The 21,891-nt window shown below is 44.6% G+C and overlaps 1 protein-coding gene and 1 long non-coding RNA gene across 2 annotated transcripts; one reads left to right on the forward strand and one right to left on the reverse strand.

The window, feature by feature from the left end:
- The first annotated feature begins 480 nt into the window (after nucleotides 1–480).
- On the forward strand, nucleotides 481–900 carry LOC103640547 (uncharacterized). Its single transcript, XR_002262735.1, has 3 exons — nucleotides 481–519; nucleotides 608–733; nucleotides 844–900. It is a non-coding gene; the product is annotated as an uncharacterized lncRNA (long non-coding RNA).
- An 18,626-nt stretch (nucleotides 901–19,526) lies between these two features.
- Nucleotides 19,527–21,060, reverse strand: LOC103629595 (oligopeptide transporter-like protein). Its single transcript, XM_008650665.4, has 2 exons — nucleotides 20,312–21,060; nucleotides 19,527–20,177 (listed from the first exon to the last, which is right to left on the reverse strand). The coding sequence occupies exons 1-2, from the start codon at nucleotides 20,719–20,721 to the stop codon at nucleotides 19,934–19,936; spliced, it is 654 nt and encodes a 217-aa protein (XP_008648887.1). The 5' UTR covers nucleotides 20,722–21,060; the 3' UTR covers nucleotides 19,527–19,933.
- Nucleotides 21,061–21,891: the final 831 nt, after the last annotated feature.

Raw genomic sequence — 21,891 nt, forward strand, 5'->3', positions numbered from 1 at the left:
TATGCCAGTTTATGACACTTGATTCCCCATACGTTTATTCCACTTTATGTCATCTCAGTAATTTTCATTTTCTTTATAGTTGTCAAAATTGTTCACAGATTTTTATGTATATTTTCATATATATTTTTAGGTTTCTGTTGAAACTGATCCAGCTACAAACACTCCACAGGTTGGCCAGGCTTCTCTTGATTCGGAGATGTAAACTGTGTTAGCTCTACGCGAATATTTGTGTGGTCTGCAATCTGACACCGGCAGGTATGAAGTACATACTAAATCAAAATCTGTTTATATGCTGGTAGTTTTACACGACCTCTCTAATTGATATAAAAAATTCCCCAGGACCATAATAGATTATGGTGAATATTCAGCGACATGTCTGATATATATGAATCTTTTGCCGATGGGAAGTGTCTCGACAATGTATTCATGCAGTGTTTCATCCAATGTGTTATTGATGATGCAAAAAATCAGCAGACTTCTATGAGTTCGAACAGTTTGATTCTTGATGTTAATGTTGGGGTAAATTATCGTAACTTACATACACCATATTCATATACAAATTAGATGAACCCAAGTACACTCAATCCATTTATATCGTTTATTGCAGTCACTACTCAACTTTGAGGAACAGGAACGACACAGTCGCAACCCTCAACCTTTTGATGAATCTGTACTCCACACACTTCTAGACAATTCATTGCCTGAGACAGATGAATTGGACCAATGCAAAGCGGTAACAATCGTATTTCATAATCCAAACATAATTTCTTTTAAATGGAACATATCACATTGTTATGCTTTTGTAATTTACACTGTTCATTTTATGCTTTTTTACACGGTCAGATCATGGTCCCCATGGTAAGCAGCGGGCATTGGACATTGTATGTTGTCAACAAGGTCAAGAAGTGCATTCATATTTTAGATTCCAACCCATATGGGCCAACACTTGGTGGAACTACATGGAAGGACTATCATTTTGCACATTTGGGCTCAGGTGGCAGAAAGTTACCATGGGCTAAGGTTATTATGAGTAGATTAAACAAAGCAATACAACATGTACGGCCCAGGACATGCTTTCCCAAGTTTGGTAACTTCACAATTGACTTGTGCCCAAATTGTCCTAACATGGCAGCAGGATCCAATGACTGTGGGTTTTATGTTATGGGTTACATTCTATTTTATCAATGCGACGAAGGATCTTTGCGGTCAGACATAGAAGCAGTACGTACAAATTTACCAGTTAATTCTATAGTTGGCACAAGGCAACATATGGAACAGAGATATAACTAACTCAATGTTTTTGTATTTCAGGGCAACACTAGTGAGATACGGTCTCTTGCGCTGCATTATATCACATTCCACCCGAAGAACAAAGCATTATCGCTGCTCGAAGACATCCAAAGATTCAAGGTCTAAAGGATGTAGTTTAGTTTGGACATGTAATAAATTTTGTATACAATGGTTCCCTAAACTTCAGATCAGTCATGTGTGTATAATATGGGCAAAGACCGTAGACGTTTCTTAGTTTATTTCAATGACAACTTTGGGGATCAGCTAACCTCTAAACTGGAATATTGTACCAAATGTGTTTGATAGTAATGTTTGTTTCTTGCATTTGATTCTGCCAGATACCTGTACAATATTGTTCTGTCAATAACCTCGAAGTATGTCTGTTTTGTCCGAAGTTTACGATATAATTATTGCGGGTCTTATGCATGTCTGCACATACACTTATGATACAATAGTCATCATTCTATGCCCATACATTATTCTAGTTTTGTCTCAAGTGTATGATACAATTATCAGCGTTATATACTGGAAACAGGCTCATTTTTTGTACAGTCATGGTTCATAGGCTAACCATCTTATGCATTACACAACGTAGTGTTATGCATTTTTTCACATACATGTATGCTAAGTCTATGTACACTCAGTTTGCTGCATACCTGTTAATAGCTTATGACAAATTACACATACGTTTATGCCAGTTTGCAAGTATATTTATGATACTTTCTGAAATTTGTCAAATAAACACAGGAATCACATTTACATAAGGAAATATTTGTATCTTATGGTCTTCTACTCTCTACCAGATGAATCATCATCTCCGACATCCACCGTTCGTTTTTTCGACGTTGATGTCTCATTCCATTGTGGGGCTACAGCTATGATTTTGTTCCTTGAACCAGGAGGCCGTCCTCGCTTACGTCTAGATAGGTTAGCCAATCGAACCCTATTATCCTCGACAGTTAAACACGTACGGCTGTTGTGACCATCAGTTATGCCACATTTCTGGCATTTCCTGCTCATCTTCTTAGCTCCTTTCACACCCAATTTTAAAACTTGTTGCTCATTACTTTTGATTGTTCTTCCCTTAGGCTTGGCCTTATCTGGTCTTGCTAAGTTTACACCTTCCATATGAAATTCCAGCTTCTACAAAACAAAGATATTAAGTCAGTTTTTATATTCACGTATGTCATCATATATTGTAGCAATGTTATTACCTTTCTAGCTTCCACATCCGTAGAACTACTATCAACCAGCCGAATGTCAGTGTTATGTTCCAATGTTAATATCGACATATTACATTGATCATCCTTAGTATTGCATTCATTTGTATTAGACCCCATTAAAATTTCCTGTGAAATAAAGCAAAGTCCAGTGAAGACACAAATGTTATAGAGCAGCATATGTAATACATTATAAAGATTTGTTCTATACCTCATTCCCATCATCTAATTTGTGTAAGTTGTCTATAGCCATTTCATCTGTTCATACGCTTCGACCTATATCATCATTACAAACATGGATCATTATCGACAAGTAATTATGCAAAATTCATAACATCACGAGGTGCGTACCTGGATGTCATCGCAAACACTTGTGCCACAACTCTCACTAGTACCTATATCAGGCTCCACACGCATCAATAACCCTAATAATTCGTCCATCATCTCTAGGGCTTTATCATTCGCAGCTTTAGACAGACTCGCATGGTGTACTACTTTCATTGCTTTTTTAAGCAACATCTTCTGTCTATATGATCTAGTTTCTCCATCTTTTCCTTTCAAATTCCTATCGTCTCTTGAAAAAGCCACATCTTGATGCGCGGAGTATGTGTATCGTTGCAAAATATACTCACTCGGGATCCTTTCAATTTGTAGATGCATGAAAGCGCGTACAAGATGAACACAAAATAGACCTATAATTGATTAAACATACATTATGTCATATATTAATCGCAAACAGCTATGTATTCGTAATAATTTAGAATTTTATATAGAAATAATCGTTTAGTATAACATACCTGTATGCTCCCAATGCTTGCACTCACATGAATACTTTCCGGCATCCACATCAGCCCTTATTTTGAATTGGTGTTGACCCCAAACAATTTTATTTGATCTTGTAGTATGTTTCACCACCCAATCATGTTCATCACCCTCTATATCATGGTCTATTCGGTATGCAGTTGCATATTTTACTGTCTCCTGGAACCTTGTCATCACAGCTCTAGTGTATGCCCTTGCAACTCTTATTTCAAACATATACAATGTAGTTGTATCCTTTTGACCCTGCAAATTACACAATATAGTATTAATACCGTTTTGTTTTTAATAGCATAAAACATATGTTTATTATTTTTTTTCACTTACCATGCATCCTAGTGCCTCTTTGGCCTCTTTCATCTTCCTACTATGCAGGAGCTTCATCATTTGCTTTGCAAATTGATGAAGCGGTGTGTTTGCATCCACGTGGGCACTCTTCACCAACTTGTTCATGCTCTCGCTTCGTTGTGTAGAGACCATAAGACCACAATAGTCTCCTTTGAAAAATGCAGGTACCCAATCTTTGCGTATTTCATATAATCTGGCAAGGGTGTTGTTCTCGTGTAGCTGGAAATCATCTAGCATCATTTGCCAAGCAGCCTCGAACTCCATTTCATTCAATGGATGATGTATTATAGATTGGAACCTTGTTTTGAAATCCATCTCCTCAAATCTTGCATACAATTCATTCAAGTGGGGCATATACCTGTTTTGCACATGCCACAAACACAATCGATGTATTGTGTTTGGGAATACTCTGCCTAGTGCGATTGGCATAGCAGGGTCTTGATCTGAAATAGATAAATTTACATAACATCATGCAAGCCAATATGATATCATATAGTACATGCCATAATAATTACGAGCCATTTATTACAACATACCTGTCAACATCACTCGTGGTCCGTCACATCCCATGCATGTTTTGAACGTATTGAAGACCCACTCGAATGTATCAACTGTCTCGTCTCCTAGTAAAGCAAACCCAAATATTGTGCATTGTAGGTGGTGGTTCGAGCCAACAAACATGCCTAATGGCTTATCGTACATATTAGTCTTATGTGTAGTATCAAATGTAACTGCATCACCAAAATAAATGTACTCGGCTTGCTGGCTAGCATGGGACCAAAATATGCTTAAAATTTTCCCTTCTTTGTCCAATTGAAAGTCTGAAAAAAAATTGTGGATTATCTTTCTTGCATAATGAAAAAAAAGATAACAGCTTTGACACATCATTTGCATTTCTTTCCCTTTGCCATGCTTTTTTCCTGTCAAAAAATGTAATGATTATGCACTATATCTAACTCAAAACATTACGATTGTTTCTGTAATATAAATACAATTATTGTCAATGCATAATACACTTACAGGTTACTCATGTCCTGCACGGTTATTGGAACGTTTTCTGGGCCACCATGCATTTCTGTAACAAAATCCATAATGCAATGTTGTGGAATCCTGCTTTCTTGCATCGCACTAAGGAACTCCATATATTCACGATCATGTGTTTTGTTGCATTGCAATTGCCCTTTTTCTGTATCTTTCTTCAAAATTCATGATTATGCTCATAGTTTACCAGATCAATCCGAACGGAAATAACATTCTCTTTAGCATCATCGTAGATTTTTTTAAGTTTCATCCCAGCCTTGCACTGTGTTCGTTTCGAACATGTGTTACGTATCCTTGGATTTCCAGCTACCCTTTCAGCATTCTTTCCTCCCATTGAACAGTTCAACCATTTACAATTCTTACGCTCCCTATATTTCTTCAACGGAAATCCAAGCTCGTATGCATATTGACTATAAAAATTATACGCCTCGTCCACGTTACTAAATGTCATACCGACTTTAGGTATCAATCTTATATCAATATTGTCCGGCTGCGCACAGAAATTTAACATTTACTATTCAATAGCGTCTAAATTTAACATGGTATATGTACAACATTACAAAGAAGTATGTAAGAGAATAAGAGTATCGTATTTGGAAGAACTTACATGGCTTTGAAGAATATGAGGTGTGTCCTGTTCATGCGGCCCAATATGTCTCATGGGGATGTGCTTCTCTGCGCCGACCACATCTGCCGTTTTTGTGTGCTCATCGATATGTCCAGGTGCCATCAATGCTGCCGGCGGAGTAACGGAGACACCCTCTGTGTATGGGGCGATCGCAGACGCTACATGATTCATGTCCATTGAAATAGACGTACCTGCTGGCGTATTTACAGATGCTACATGTGGCATGTCATCGCCAGCTCCGGTGCTGGACATTTTCTCGCCGCCGGCCGTACCTCTAACTTCTGCCGCCGCTAACCGCCGCCAATACCTGAGATAAAGACGTGGACGAGCGAACGTGGACGAGCTAACCTTGTATTTGTTTCCACCCGTAACAACGCCTTTATTTACGCGCACGTCTTTCCTTATCTCAAACCGGTGGGAGATTTTTAAATGCTGCATGGTTTACGCTATCATGTCTCACAGCGTTATGCAATCGTAAACCGACATGCACATGCAAATATTCGTTCCCGTGATTCGTGGCAGAAACTTTTCCATTTATGCATGAGGTATGCACATTTCCACATACCTTTACGCGTGCGTATATCGGTTGCAGCGTCTCAGCCGGGATACGTTGCTATCCTATGCATGGCTGACGCAAGCTTGCGTCCAGTGGACCGAACGCGACCCGATCGGCCTCCTGGCTGGGGCTTCGTCCACTAACGGAAGCCCAGGGCTTCCATTACCTCTTCCCTATATATATATATATAACTGTTTCGAAAATGAACTGATACAAAGTACAAAGGCATACTAAACTACAAATATATGTGTTTAATGTATTGAATGAATTGCACAGAAAATAGAAAACTGAAAAAATGTATTAATGCAGGTCAAATTAACCACTGTGAGGAACAAATACGTACACATGATCAACCAGTCACCCACTACAGTAGATTAGTATTACTATTATGCATCAGGGCATGGCCACAATGCTTTGTCAGCTAAACAATACACTCAGTGAGATGATAACCATTTTTGCAAAGAATAATCAAATACTAAGCGGATGAAATATACGCCTATTTATCTAAGAACGGAACTACTTAATAAACAAAAATAAATTACACGTGGAAATCTAAGAACACACAAATAAAGTACAGGTGTTAACCCATAGGCCATGGAAGCTAAGAGAATACAAAGTTGATCTATTAGCTAACATGTGTGTATCACAGTTTGACTAACAAACCCATATACAACTTGCAAGAAATAGAAGAATCTGAGTTTGAGGACGCCCAGAAAACAGTCACTATGTACTTATATCACTGTTTGAAGAATCACAACTATTTTTCACTTTTGCTAACCATCAACAGTTGCAACCAGACTTTTTTCTTCTGTATTTTAATTTGTGAGCAACTACTATGAGTTGCATTTCAAGTCCAGGACTCAGAATCTGAGGACTCAAAAGTGATTGAACCATGATGTCGGTGTTGATTCAAACCTGTAAATGTGATTATCCATCGTTGGTTGGTCGTCGCTTTCCCTGCCTCCCAAAGCCCAAGGGTATGGGTACCTTGCCTAGCTTGCGAAAGGTATATATCGCCATGGAAGCAGCCATGACCATAGACGATGATCCAAGTCGTTAGAAAGCTAGTTGAAAGGGAAATAGTCTCAACATTTCCTATAATCGATTTTGGTGTTTGACGACCATCACAAACCTTTTGGACTAACCAGTTTGCCTAGTTGATCATTTCACACGTGCATAAGTTCATCTACAACCATTCTAACTCGACCGTCCAGGCCCTTGCGGCGGACCGTCCGCAACACCAGGATGACCCTCGGACAGGAACACTGCGTAAACACAAGTCAACACTACGGACCGTCCGATGAAGAAGCGAGCACCGTCCGAGACCAAGCGCGGACCGTCCTGCCTCAGGCGCAGACCATCCGGTCGGTGAAAAACCAGAAAAACCCGAAGGTAACGGGTTTGGTAAAATGAATTATAAGCGTCCTCGTGGACTGTCCGGGGTGCACGACCGGACCGTCCGCGACTGCGGTACCTGACATCTGACGGCACATTTAATGCAAAGTAGCCGTTACTGCTGACCGTTGCGATTTCAGCCGTTGATGTGCAGGGGGCGGACTGTCCGGACCAGGGGTGCGGACCGTCCGCGGTCGGCAGAAAGGGAGCAACAGCTAGGAAGTGGTTGAGGGCTATAAATACAACCCCAACCACCTCCATTCACCACACCCAAGCACTCCAATCCTTCACATTCAATACAAGAGCTAGCAATCCATTCAAAGACACAATCAAAGCTTCCAATCTCTCCAAGTTCCACAATTGAGACAAGTGATCATTAGTGATTAGTGACTTGAGAGAGAGAGAGAGTGATCTGTGTGTTATTTGTCGCTCTTGTCGCTTGGTTTTTCCAATCGTGCTTTCTTCCTTCCTCATTCTTGTTCTCAAGTGACTTGCAATTAAGGCAAGAGACACCAATTGTGTGGTGGTCCTTGCGGGGTCTAAGTGACCCGTTTGATTAAGGAGAAAGCTCACTCGGTGTAAGTGACCGTTTGAGAGAGGGAAAGGGTTGAAAGAGACCCAGTCTTTGTGACCACCTCAACAGGGACTAGGTTCTTTGGAACCGGACCTCGGTAAAACAAATCACCGTGTTCATCCACTTTATTTCTTGGTTGATTTGTTTTCCCTCTCTTTTGGACTCGGATTTAATTCTAACGCTAACCCCGACTTGTAGTGTGTGCTTAAGTTTATAAATTTCAGATTCCACCTATCCACCCCCCTCTAGGCGACTTTCGCTAGTTAGCTAGCGCGGCAAGACAGAATACTATTATCTTTGCCACTATCAATCTATGAATGTATCCCGGCGCGAGCCGACCGGTTCTTGTTTAAGCTTGATTAGGAGCATGATTACTCATGTAAGGAAGAGGGATTAACTAACCAATCAGGAACCATGATTACACTGCACAGTGCGATCAGCATGCATTATCTATGAGTGTGTACGACGTCATTGTCTTGGTTTAATTACAATGGTCTGCTCTGTGCCAGCAAGCTAGTATAGCTGCTCAAAGTAGCACTACTCATGCTCAAGATAGTTAATAACTAATCCGAAACATTTGTTTTTTCTTGGGTGGGGAGAGATTTTTTATGCTCTCGTTGTGTCGTGTCATCGATGGATGGAAGCACATGTTAGGTCCTATTCGATTTGTCCCAAATATATGTAAATTGAGAGAGATTAAGTCCTCTACACCCCAAATCTATGAAAAATGAGAGAGATTAAGTTCCCTCAAAACCCTCAATCCCCTCCAATCTTCTAAAATCCATATGGTTTAAATATAAAACGAACAAGGCCTCATAAGGCCCTGAGGTTTGGAAGACCCATGTGTGCAAAAGGCAAGGAACTCTGATCAGGGGAACTCTTTTGAATGTGAAGACTCAAAAGTGATTATCAAACTCAAACCTACAAATGTGATTGAACCGTGATGTTGGTGTTGACCAGCTGAAGGAGCCTGTTAGCTATCCGTGTCATATGACAGTGCATGTAATGATGTTCCTGAATGAAACATGAAGACTCAAAAGGATTACTTGAGATAAACACGCATTAGAGGACCTCGAATCCAGGTAAGCACCGAAGGAAGCCACCTCCTCTACCATTGCCAACGTTCTAGCAGTAAGAAGGGCATGTAACATCATTTCCTAGTCTGCCGTTGTCATTTCTGAAGAATCATCATGGACTGCACCGCATTATATCGATGTGTGCTTGGCGTGTCTTGTGGTCTGAGGGGAAGAGCACGAGGACTCCGATTGGACGACATCTTCTCCGCCCCTCCATCAGCAATGTCTTCCCCTCTGATGCTGCTGATGGAGGCGGATCTGGAGAAGACGTGAGGCCAAGTGAGGGAACTGGAGGAGGAGCGATGCTTCATGACCAAGCGGCTAGAGTGGTTCCTGGGGAGGCTGGCCGAGAAGAAGGCGGCGTGGAAGTCCCGGGTTCGGGCCAAGGTCTGCCACACCGTGGCCGCCCTCTAGGATGAGCTCGACGTGGAGCGGAGGCATCGACCGCAGCTGGAGCAAGCCAACGCGAGGCTGCTGCGCGACTGGCAGAGGTGTGGGAGGCGGCGAAGCAGGATGCGCAAAGCTATGAGATGGAGCGCAAGACGGGGGAGCTGATGGAGGACGTCTGGTCTGAAATCACGTGGGAGGTGGAGGAGGACCAGGCCAAGGTAGAGCTGCTCTTCGGGGAGTGCCTGCGCATGCGGGAGGAGATGGACGAGGAGCTCCACATGCTGTAGATGGCCGAGGTGTGGCGGGAGGAGCGCGTGCAGATGAAGCTGTCGGACGCCAATCTCGCGCTGGAGAAAAAGTACGTGCACCTCAACTGCTTGCAGGCGGAGATGGAGGCCTTCCTCCGCACCAAGGATGACGAGTCTGCCTCCCACTCCACCGCGCTGTGGGAGGCGCGCCTCATCAGCGTCGTCGTTGCTGCCACAAGCTCGTCACCCGTGGAGGTGGATGCGGAACCACTTCTACCGACTGTTGCTGCGGAAAGGGAAAGTGTAACACCCACTTTGTAATTTGCTAGAAATAATACCAATAGAGAAACAATTCCTCTTTATATGGGTTTGACCTTTATGCATCATCACATGTGGACACTATATTCAAAAAACAAATAAGTAATAAAAGGATGTACTATTAAAATTTATGCATCATGCCGAGTTTTTATTTGTATGTGCATTTGTGCTTAATAAAATAAATATACCATTAATAGCATATCAATGGATCCATAGAATTTAAAGTTTAACTTGAAAATAAAACCATGAGAATATAGAAAAGAAAGGGAAAGAGTATAGAATTTATAGAAAATATATACATAAAAATAGTATCTTTAAAGTCAGTACTTTAATGGCACAATATAAAATTGTAAGGAAGGGCCAAAAGGTTTGAATTAGATCTGAATTCAAATTGAATTTGAAATGGGGAAAAAGAAATGGAAAAGAAAAGAATAAAACAAAACTACCCTAACTGGGCCCCAACCTCGTATTCGGCCCAACACCAGATTACCTCCACTGCGGCCCAACTTCACCCCCTTGCGCGCGCACTCACTGGAGCGTGGGGCCCACCGCCCAGTCTTCGGAGCACGCGTGCGGCCGACCTCGTGCCTGCGCGGGTGGAGCACTGGTGATTGGGCCCTATCTGTCAGTCTCTTTCACACGCGCTCCCGATTTCTCTCTCGCTTACGGGTGGGGCCGCCCTGTCATCACCTATTCCCTTGTTCCGTGCGCATCTCAACAGAACCCACCAGGCTCGCATGGTCAGCACTCCCTCGCCGCGATGTTCGCCGTTAGGTTCCCTCCACTCGGACTTCACCGTGGTGCATAAAAGCCGAAGCTCCGCGACCCCCTTCCCTCCATCCACCAATTCGGGGCTCCACCGGCGTCGACTGGAATTGGTCGTCGACGTGCTCCTTCGCCGCGACATATGCTCCATCGGCAATTGGCGATTCTCCCCAACAGCTACGGTAATAGCTACCTCCTGCTGGCTCGCCTTGTTCTTTTCCTGTTGGCGCATCATCTGGGCAGGGTAGTTGGGCATTGCCGCAGCGGGTAGTGCCCGCCGTGGTTCAAGCGCCGCCGTGGATCCGCTCCACTCCATGGCCAGGGCGGTAACATCAGTCAAACATTAAATTGGGGGCTCCATCGGGTTTGCCCTACCTTTGGCTTAGTGTGGCTTGGTTGGATTGGAAACTCGGGTGGGTTTGTGGCCGATTTGATGGTTCTCCGGCGAGCGGGTCGCCGTGGGAGCGGGCGCCGTCGCGCTCGGCAACCAGGGGAGAAGAAGGTTTACGCGTCGTTGATCTCCCAGAGAACGGCTGCGATTAGAAGTTAGCGTACCCCTTCGCCACATTGGTCGGGAACCGTTGATCTCGGATCTAACGGTAGTGGTTAGATCTGGTTTCATAAACTCTGGGTCGTCGGATCCCGATCCGGCGGCTGGTAATGCATACCGGTTCGGGGATAAGCGATCTAATCTGAGCCCTCGATATCTGATCGTGCGGCTCAAAATGACCCGTACCCCTTCGGCTGGGATTTTATGCAAAGGAGCCCCCGCAAAATCCCATAACCAACCCGCCATCCGCGCAGTGAGAATATGAGTCTTGGAGAAATATACAAATTAGCCCCTGCACTTCTTTGATTTTGGCGCGCAGTCCTGAGGTAGATAAAAATAGAGAAATGATTAGGGAAATTGATTTTTAGTATAAAAATAATTCCAGAAACTTGTATAATTCATATTTAATTCATCTTAGGTCCGAATTAATTTATTCCACTTGCTATAAATTCATAATAATATTGTTTATCATCCGGTAATTTTATTTTATTATGAAACAAAGGTATAATTTATGTGCTCAAATTTCTTTCTTGTCCAACACTTAAATCTTTATAAAATCATAACTTCATAACCGTAACTCCGAATTTAGTGATTCTTGTTCCTACGATCTCGTAGCAGCGCGTAGATTATTATTACGCAGTTTGTTCTCATGTTTGGTGGATGTTAATTTTGTCTATACCATGTTTGTTTGTATTGCTACGACTAGCAGTGAGGTCACGAGGACCTGAAGATCATCCTGGTACCTGGAATCTCAAGTCCCAGGCAAGTTGTGCCCTTGATCACTTCTTTTTACCCAGCCATGTTCTGATTAATCATAATGATCTGCATAGGTTAATTTTGATGGGACCCAATAGGTTACCCTAGTTTGATTATCTTTATACCTTGTTACCACTGAACTTTTTGGGTAGTACTTGCTAGTGCTTTATGTGGTTTTGGGTATGAAGATACATTACTCATGATTATACTTTTGTTATCCGTTGTTATTTATCGTTCATGATAAGATCATTATGTTAATTGGAACATGGAGCGACCACCCGGGAAAACAGTGCTACCACAAGGGTATAATGGGACGCCCTTGGCTGATTAATTAGGAAAGCTAGTGGAGGACTACCTTACCCGAAAGGGGCAAGGGCAGTAGGGGAGTGGTCAGTGTAGGGAGGCCCTCGGGAGGATTTTGCTGCGATGGCGGTCCTGCAAGGGATTCCTGCATTGGAGCTTCCTATAAACTGTAGCGGGTTTTCTGAAGCTAGTGGAACTTTGTAAAGGCCTCGTAGTGTTACCCTGCCTCGCCTCCTCGGTAGAGGTGTATGGGAAGTCGCGATCCCTTGGCAGATGGGTAACATGACTTGTGGGTAAAGATGCGCAACCTCTGTAGAGTGTAAAACTGGTATACTAGCCGTGCTCACGGTCATGAGCAGCTCGGACCCTCACATGATTAATCTATGGAACTTAAATTCAATCTGTCATATGCATTGCATCGCAGGTGATGTTGTTACTTCCGTTCTACTATTTAATTGGGTTGGTATTTACTTATACTTAGTAATGGCTAATAAAATTTTGACCAACTTTAAAAGCAATGCTCAGCTTCAGCCATCCTCTTTGGTAAGCCTTACACTTCACATGAGCTCCCACCTTTGGCGAGTTCATACACATTATTCCCCACAACTTGTTGAGCGATGAACGTATGTGAGCTCACTCTTGCTGTCTCACACCCCCCCCACAGGTCAAGAACAGGTACCGCAGGATGAGGCGCTTGGAGGATGCTGCGATGTGTTCGTGAGAGGTCTAGGCCGTCGTCTCCCAGTCAACTTTGGGTTGCTGTACCATTGTCTCCTTATAATGTAATTATTTATTTTGTATAGAACTCCTGTTATATATAAAGATGTGACATTCGATCCTGTGCCACTATACATCATATGTGTGAGACTTGGTCCCAGCATATCTGGTGTTTATGTTCGCGCCCGGGTCTTGGTGCCCCTAAAACCCGGGTGTGACAGAAGTGGTATCAGAGGAATGTTGACTGTAGGACGAAACCTAGATAGAACTGGACAACCAATGCTTACTTACCTTGGCTACTCTAATTCTTTCTAAACTTCTCTTAATCTTTTCTCATCTAATTCCGCTTTACTCTGATTATTCTTACCTTTTCATTCTAAAGACAATTGTGGATTTCACACTTTGAAATCCTGTACCTATGGTGACCTTTAGGAATAGGAGACCTACTCTTAGGAACAAAAACAAAACTACTTTTTTTGTATCTATATGCTTGAAATGCTTGTTCTTATGATACTTGTTTGATTTGGATCTTTGATTGAGTGTGATGAGTTGTGGAGTAATGTCCACAATTACATCTGCATATACATATAAAAAAATGTTTATAAAAATAACTAGATAAACTAGATTATTTCCCTAAAAAAAATATCTAGTATTTCGTATCTATCTCATCTTATCAGATTCTATCTTACCTTTGGACATTCACCTCATACAACTAGTTACCCTAGTCTTGACATAAAATATCTGGTCAAGCCCTACCAAAGAATCTTCAGTACATAACCAACTATTAGCTTATTCATTCTGCCTACCAAATGATTCCCTTGCAAAACTATCTTACGATATGCTTCTAACTTAGATGGTCAATACCAGGAGGGGTGGTGGAATTGATTTACCTCCTAATCGACACACTCGACGGATATATAGACAACCCCAGCCACAGCCAGCAGAGATGAATCCTCCTAATCCTCCACCAGGCGGAGTTGACCCACTGATTGCAGCTCAAATGAGGATGATGCAGCAAATGGCTGACACTATGGCAGATATGCGCGCCCAAATGCAGCAAGAACGCCAGGAAATGCGCCAGGAAAGAGATGATGCACGTCGGGAGATGCACCAAGAGCGGGAAGAGATACGCCAGGAGAGAAGGGTGCAACAACAGCAGCTGCAACAACAACTTCAACAACAGCAGCAACAGCAACAGGTGCCATTGCCTCCACCTCCACCACCAGTTCCACCCCGAGATAAGCATCGGGAATTCATGAGCCACAAACCACCAACCTTCTCCAACTCCACGGATCCACTACAAGCTGATGACTGGCTAAAGTCTATAGAGAAGATGCTCAACATAGCTCAGTGCTCGGACCGAGAGAAAGTACTCTACGCATCAGGTCGTCTCGCTGGTCCTGCTGCAGATTGGTGGGATGCGTACTGCGCTGCTCATGCTGCTGTCGATACAATTACCTGGGCAGAATTCTCCACACAATTCAGGAATTACCATATTCCTGCTGGACTCATGAAGATTAAGAGAAAGGAGTTTCTCTCCCTCAAGCAAGGAAGTATGTCCGTGAGTGAATATAGGGACAAATTCATCCAGTTATCTCGATATGCTCCTAGAGATGTTGAGGATGATGAGCAAAAGCAGGAGCTTTTTCTGGACGGTTTGATTGGACCCTTGCAATATCAACTAGTATCGCACACATTCCCATCCTTCCAAAGGCTACTTGACAAAGCTATTGCTGTAGAAAACAAGAGGAGTATATTTGGAGAGAAAAGAAAGGCTGCTAACCAAGGGCAGGCTGGAAGTAGTTCCCGTCCTCGCTATACTACCACTCCAAGTACACCAGCTAGTGGCAGTTCTGGACAACAAACTCAACAGGCACCAACTGCTCCTCCAAAAGCAAGCACCCCCGCAGGACCTGTTGCTCCCAACACATCCACCAACAGGGCATGCTTCAAATGTGGACAACCGGGACACTACGCCAACTACTGTCCCAACAGGGCTGCCTACACTACACCAGCTCCAATGAAACAAGGTCAGGCCTCGGCAGGAAAGAGTCAGCCCCTATCTGTCAACCGAGGACAAGCCTATCATACAGAAGTAGAAGCTGAACCAGGTGAACTGGAAATTCAAGAAGAAGAGCCAGTGGAAGAGGAAATAGTCGGTGAAGAGGTCAATGAACAACAAGAGTAGAGATAAACATAAACATAGATATATATTTTACTATTTGTAAGGCCTAAATATTAGTTTAGCTAGTAGTAGTATTTTTACTCTTTTAGTAATAATAATAAGGTCTGTTGACCCTATGTGTTGCTAATGAGTTATGCATCATGCTCAAATTTCTTTGTTTGTGCATATGTTCTAAGATAATATGAGTATATACCCTCTCCTTACAAATCTCGAGGACGAGATAATTTTTAAGGGGGGTAGGATTTGTAACACCCACTTTGTAATTTGCTAGAAATAATACCAATAGAGAAACAATTCCTCTTTATATGGGTTTGACCTTTATGCATCATCACATGTGGACACTATATTCAAAAAACAAATAAGTAATAAAAGGATGTACTATTAAAATTTATGCATCATGCCGAGTTTTTATTTGTATGTGCATTTGTGCTTAATAAAATAAATATACCATTAATAGCATATCAATGGATCCATAGAATTTAAAGTTTAACTTGAAAATAAAACCATGAGAATATAGAAAAGAAAGGGAAAAAGTATAGAATTTATAGAAAATATATACATAAAAATAGTATCTTTAAAGTCAGTACTTTAATGGCACAATATAAAATTGTAAGGAAGGGCCAAAAGGTTTGAATTAGATCTGAATTCAAATTGAATTTGAAATGGGGAAAAAGAAATGGAAAAGAAAAGAATAAAACAAAACTACCCTAACTGGGCCCCAACCTCGTATTCGGCCCAACACCAGATTACCTCCACTGCGGCCCAACTTCACCCCCCTTGCGCGCGCACTGACTGGAGCGTGGGGCCCACCTCCCAATCTTCGGAGCACGCGTGCGGCCGACCTCGTGCCTGCGCGGGTGGAGCACTGGTGATTGGGCCCTATCTGTCAGTCTCTTTCACACGCGCTCCCGATTTCTCTCTCGCTTACGGGTGGGGCCGCCCTGTCATCACCTATTCCCTTGTTCCGTGCGCATCTCAACAGAACCCACCAGGCTCGCATGGTCAGCACTCCCTCGCCGCGATGTTCGCCGTTAGGTTCCCTCCGCTCGGACTTCACCGTGGTGCATAAAAGCCGAAGCTCCGCGACCCCCTTCCCTCCATCCACCAATTCGGGGCTCCACCGGCGTCGACTGGAATTGGTCGTCGATGTGCTCCTCCGCCGCGGCATACGCTCCATCGGCAATTGGCGATTCTCCCCAACAGCTACGGTAATAGCTACCTCCTGCTGGCTCGCCTTGTTCTTTTCCTGTTGGCGCATCATCTGGGCAGGGTAGTTGGGCATTGCCGCAGCGGGTAGTGCCCGCCGTGGTTCAAGCGCCGCCGTGGATCCGCTCCACTCCATGGCCAGGGCGGTAACATCAGTCAAACATTAAATTGGGGGCTCCATCGGGTTCGCCCTACCTTTGGCTTAGTGTGGCTTGGTTGGATTGGAAACTCGGGCGGGTTTGTGGCCGATTTGATGGTTCTCCGGCGAGCGGGTCGCCGTGGGAGCGGGCGCCGTCGCGCTCGGCAACCAGGGGAGAAGAAGGTTTACGCGTCGTTGATCTCCCAGAGAACGGCTGCGATTAGAAGTTAGCGTACCCCTTCGCCACATTGGTCGGGAACCGTTGATCTCGGATCTAACGGTAGTGGTTAGATCTGGTTTCATAAACTCTGGGTCGTCGGATCCCGATCCAGCGGCTGGTAATGCATACCGGTTCGGGGATAAGCGATCTAATCTGAGCCCTCGATATCTGATCGTGCGGCTCAAAATGACCCGTACCCCTTCGGCTGGGATTTTATGCAAAGGAGCCCCCGCAAAATCCCATAACCAACCCGCCATCCGCGCAGTGAGAATATGAGTCTTGGAGAAATATACAAATTAGCCCCTGCACTTCTTTGATTTTGGCACGCAGTCCTGAGGTAAATAAAAATAGAGAAATGATTAGGGAAATTGATTTTTAGTATAAAAATAATTCCAGAAACTTGTATAATTTATATTTAATTCATCTTAGGTCCGAATTAATTTATTCCACTTGCTATAAATTCATAATAATATTGTTTATCATTCGGTAATTTTATTTTATTATGAAACAAAGGTATAATTTATGTGCTCAAATTTCTTTCTTGTCCAACACTTAAATCTTTATAAAATCATAACTTCATAACCGTAACTCCGAATTTAGTGATTCTTGTTCCTACGATCTCGTAGCAGCGCGTAGATTATTATTACGCAGTTTGTTCTCATGTTTGGTGTGATGTTAATTTTGTCTATACCATGTTTGTTTGTATTGCTACGACTAGCAGTGAGGTCACGAGGACCTGAAGATCATCCTGGTACCTGGAATCTCAAGTCCCAGGCAAGTTGTGCCCTTGATCACTTCTTTTTACCCAGCCATGTTCTGATTAATCATAATGATCTGCATAGGTTAATTTTGATGGGACCCAATAGGTTACCCTAGTTTGATTATCTTTATACCTTGTTACCACTGAACTTTTTGGGTAGTACTTGCTAGTGCTTTATGTGGTTTTGGGTATGAAGATACATTACTCATGATTATACTTTTGTTATCCGTTGTTATTTATCGTTCATGATAAGATCATTATGTTAATTGGAACATGGAGCGACCACCCGGGAAAACAGTGCTACCACAAGGGTATAATGGGACGCCCTTGGCTGATTAATTAGGAAAGCTAGTGGAGGACTACCTTACCCGAAAGGGGCAAGGGCAGTAGGGGAGTGGTCAGTGTAGGGAGGCCCTCGGGAGGATTTTGCTGCGATGGGCGGTCCTGCAAGGGATTCCTGCATTGGAGCTTCCTATAAACTGTAGCGGGTTTTCTAAAGCTAGTGGAACTTTGTAAAGGCCTCGTAGTGTTACCCTGCCTCGCCTCCTCGGTAGAGGTGTATGGGAAGTCGCGATCCCTTGGCAGATGGGTAACATGACTTGTGGGTAAAGATGCGCAACCTCTGCAGAGTGTAAAACTGGTATACTAGCCGTGCTCACGGTCATGAGCAGCTCGGACCCTCACATGATTAATCTATGGAACTTAAATTCAATCTGTCATATGCATTGCATCGCAGGTGATGTTGTTACTTCTGTTCTACTATTTAATTGGGTTGGTATTTACTTATACTTAGTAATGGCTAATAAAATTTTGACCAACTTTAAAAGCAATGCTCAGCTTCAGCCATCCTCTTTGGTAAGCCTTACACTTCACATGAGCTCCCACCTTTGGCGAGTTCATACACATTATTCCCCACAACTTGTTGAGCGATGAACGTATGTGAGCTCACTCTTGCTGTCTCACACCCCCACAGGTCAAGAACAGGTACCGCAGGATGAGGCGCTTGGAGGATGCTGCGATGTGTTCGTGAGAGGTCTAGGCCGTCGTCTCCCAGTCAACTTTGGGCTGCTGGACCATTGTCTCCTTATAATGTAATTATTTATTTTGTATAGAACTCCTGTTATATATAAAGATGTGACATTCGATCCTGTGCCACTATACATCATATGTGTGAGACTTGGTCCCAGCATATCTGGTGTTTATGTTCGCGCCCGGGTCTTGGTGCCCCTAAAACCCAGGTGTGACAGAAAGGGAGAGAGACGACGATGGGCGCACAATTAGATTGGATAAAAGTTTCGGGTCCGGATGCGTGGACGTGTCGTCAGGCGAGAGGACGTCCGACGCGGAGAGAGGATTGCGGGCGCGGATGCGAGGTGGGGCAGAGCCGCGGACGCGTGATCGGAGCGCAGGCGCGATAGAACATGGCGCACGGCCTGTGGACGCCTACAATAATGTGTTAAGAAGTAGTATAGATTGACGTGCTGTGGTCTCGAACCGATTTTAAGGTTTTCGGGGTTTCGAGATTGGAGGAGATTAAGAGGAAACTTTCTCTATAATCTTAGGAGAGAATTTAGGTTTCCAAATTAGTTTGAAACCTAGTGGAGGTAGAAGACTAGTTGTCGTTGCTTCTCAGTCCACTTTCCTGTCACCAAATACAGGGAAGCCTTGAGAGTGGCCTGGCAATTAACCGCCTAGCCGGGGCAATGGTGCAGCATTATGAATTGGCAAATGACATGGCAAGCTAGTGATAATAATTGCAAAATACTACAGAAGCGGATAAGATCGGGCAGCGCGACACGCGACGTCCATGCATACGCGGCGCGGCGGACGTCGTCTATTTCCGTACGTGTCCCACTTCCACCTGTGATGTGATGTGACGTGACCCGAGCGGGACGGAGACGGCCGCTTCCTCTCGTCCGTCCCTCTCTGTCTCGTACCGGAACTGCTACACCTACACGTCACCGCTAGCTGGGCAGGCACAGGCACATGTCGTCTTGGCGCACGCATCCATGACATGATGAGTAGTACGGTTATGCATGCATCCTTCCATTCTGTTATCCATTACGATAACAGCCCAATGCACTAGAATATGTAAACACCATCAGCTAGAGCATCAAACAAAATGTGATGAAACTCGCTCGAAAAATAAACTAGCTAGCTACGATGGAGTACGTGAGTGTTCGTTTATATAGCCTGCTAAAAGAAGAGATTAACGCCTACATTACCACTAGCGTATATATATATATATATATATGCCGTGCTTGGTGTTGAAAGATGAAATGAGATCCCAAAACATATTACAAAGGGAAAGGATCTCTCATCCGTCTTGCAGCTCTTGCAAGCTGTATGCCTTGCTCTGTAGTGTAGTAACCCGGCCGTACGTCCTCCTTGGGTTGCACTCGTACCCGGCGGCCGCCCCGGCCGGTTCCTCAGCTAGGCACACTGCGGCCATCGTCGTCGTTGTCGTCGTCGCCGGCTATGGGCGGCAGCGCGGCGAGCGAGGTGGTCGACGCGGCCCTCCGGACGACGGAGCAGCACCGGAGCACCCGCCGCCGCTTGTTGAACGGGTTCTCCGGCTTCGCCAGGTCGCGGGCGCTGCCCACCGCCGACGCCGCGTCCAGAAGGTTCGCGAACGACCGCGACCTGCCGGAGAAGAAGCTGGACAGGCCCCTCCTGCACGTCACGACGCCCATGCATGTCGATGCAGCAGCAGCAGCAGAACCGAATCGAAACCGATGGATCGGTGCACATGCGTATGCGTGGGTGGGCGGAAGCAGAGGGACGCGACGCGCGCGTGGCGTGCTTACTTGATGGGGAGCGCGTCGTCGAGGGCGCCCATGTCCATGGCGGCCTCGAGCGCGCCGCCCTCCCTCCTCCTCCTCCTCCCTGCTGTCCACCTCGTCCCGCCGCTGTCCACCTCGTCCCCGTCCCCGTCCTCCTCCTCCTCCGCGTCGTCCTCGGACGCCGCGCCGACGGACGACGACCTCTCCGCGTCCGCCCCTTCTTCCTCCTCCTCCTCCTCCACCGTCTCCAGCACGAACAGCCCGGCCCCACGCCGCGCCGCCGCGCGGCCGTCGCTACCCGGCAATCCAACCTCATGGTCCCGGACGTCCTTCCTCTTCCTCGCCCCGCCGCCGCACAGCGGCTGCCCGTGCCCGTGCCCGTGCCCGTACGCCGCCACCGCGGCGCCGGGCCCCACGGCCGCCACAACGGACATCGCGTCCGGCCGCCGCAGCCAGCGGTGCTGCTCTCATCAATGGCTCCGAGCCTCAGACGCCCATGGCCACCGCATCACCGATCGACGCGAGATCGAGTATTTATTTTGTGTAAATATAACTCGTCCCGAGATAGAAAAGGAGACAAAGAGACGCTGTCGACTGTCGTCTGTATTCTGAGAAAGAGAGAGAAAAGAGACCGACGAAACGGAGGAGGGAGTTTTTTTTTTCTATTATATCAAGCTGGCTTATCTCGTTCAGTGTCCTCAAATCTAAATTCACTAAAATAGTACTTATAAGTTAATCTCTTCTCTAAAATAAAACTAAGTGTCTTTTTATTTTCTTTTCTTTTCTTATTTTTCTCAGCACTGAATGACTAAATTGTTCCTAGCAGTTTGGGTTTCCAGATCGGTCAAGGCGTGCGTTGATGAGTGACCGAAGACTATACTAGAAACATGCTATGAACTTCAGACCCGGAAGCTCAGAGATGGGATAAAACTCTAACTAACTTCACAGTTCATATGCAGGACAGTGTCTGCTTACAAAAATATCACTTGTTGAGATGCTTAGTCGATTTGCAGGCTAACTCCCTCGCTTGGATATCTTGGGCAACGCTCAGACTCAGTATACAATCCACATCGGCCAAAATGATTTTAACTCAAACCTTGGATCTCTCAGTTTCGAAAGCGTCAAGCAAAGTCTACATTCAATCGTTAGCCAGATCTCCTAGACAACACTGCTATTCTGAATGGCCTCCGTGCTGCTCTAGAAACCAAAACTGCTAGAGACATTTCAATCATTCATTGCTAGGAAAAATAAGAAAAGAAAAGAAAAGAAAAGGAGTAAAAAGACACTTAATCCTATTTTAGAGAAGATATTAACTTATAAATACTATTGTAGAGAAGTTAGATTTGAGGATAATAGAAGAGAGAAGCCAACTTAAATGAGTGCTATAATAGCAAAAAAAAAAAAAAAAAAACTAGGGAGGAGAAGGAGAAGGGGTGCGAGGTTATAGACTTAGGTCTTGTTTGGCAGCGAGGGGAATCAAGTGGACTTAACGGGCTAAAATTCTTAAAGGCTAAGGCGCTGCGAGGGCCGACCCTGAGAATCTGGTGGCCTGGTGCGAGATAAAAACTGATGCCCCATTGACGTCAAATATAAGAAGATTATAT

Source organism: Zea mays, chromosome 6, assembly GCF_902167145.1.
Source record: "Zea mays cultivar B73 chromosome 6, Zm-B73-REFERENCE-NAM-5.0, whole genome shotgun sequence".
NCBI lineage: Eukaryota > Viridiplantae > Streptophyta > Magnoliopsida > Poales > Poaceae > Zea > Zea mays.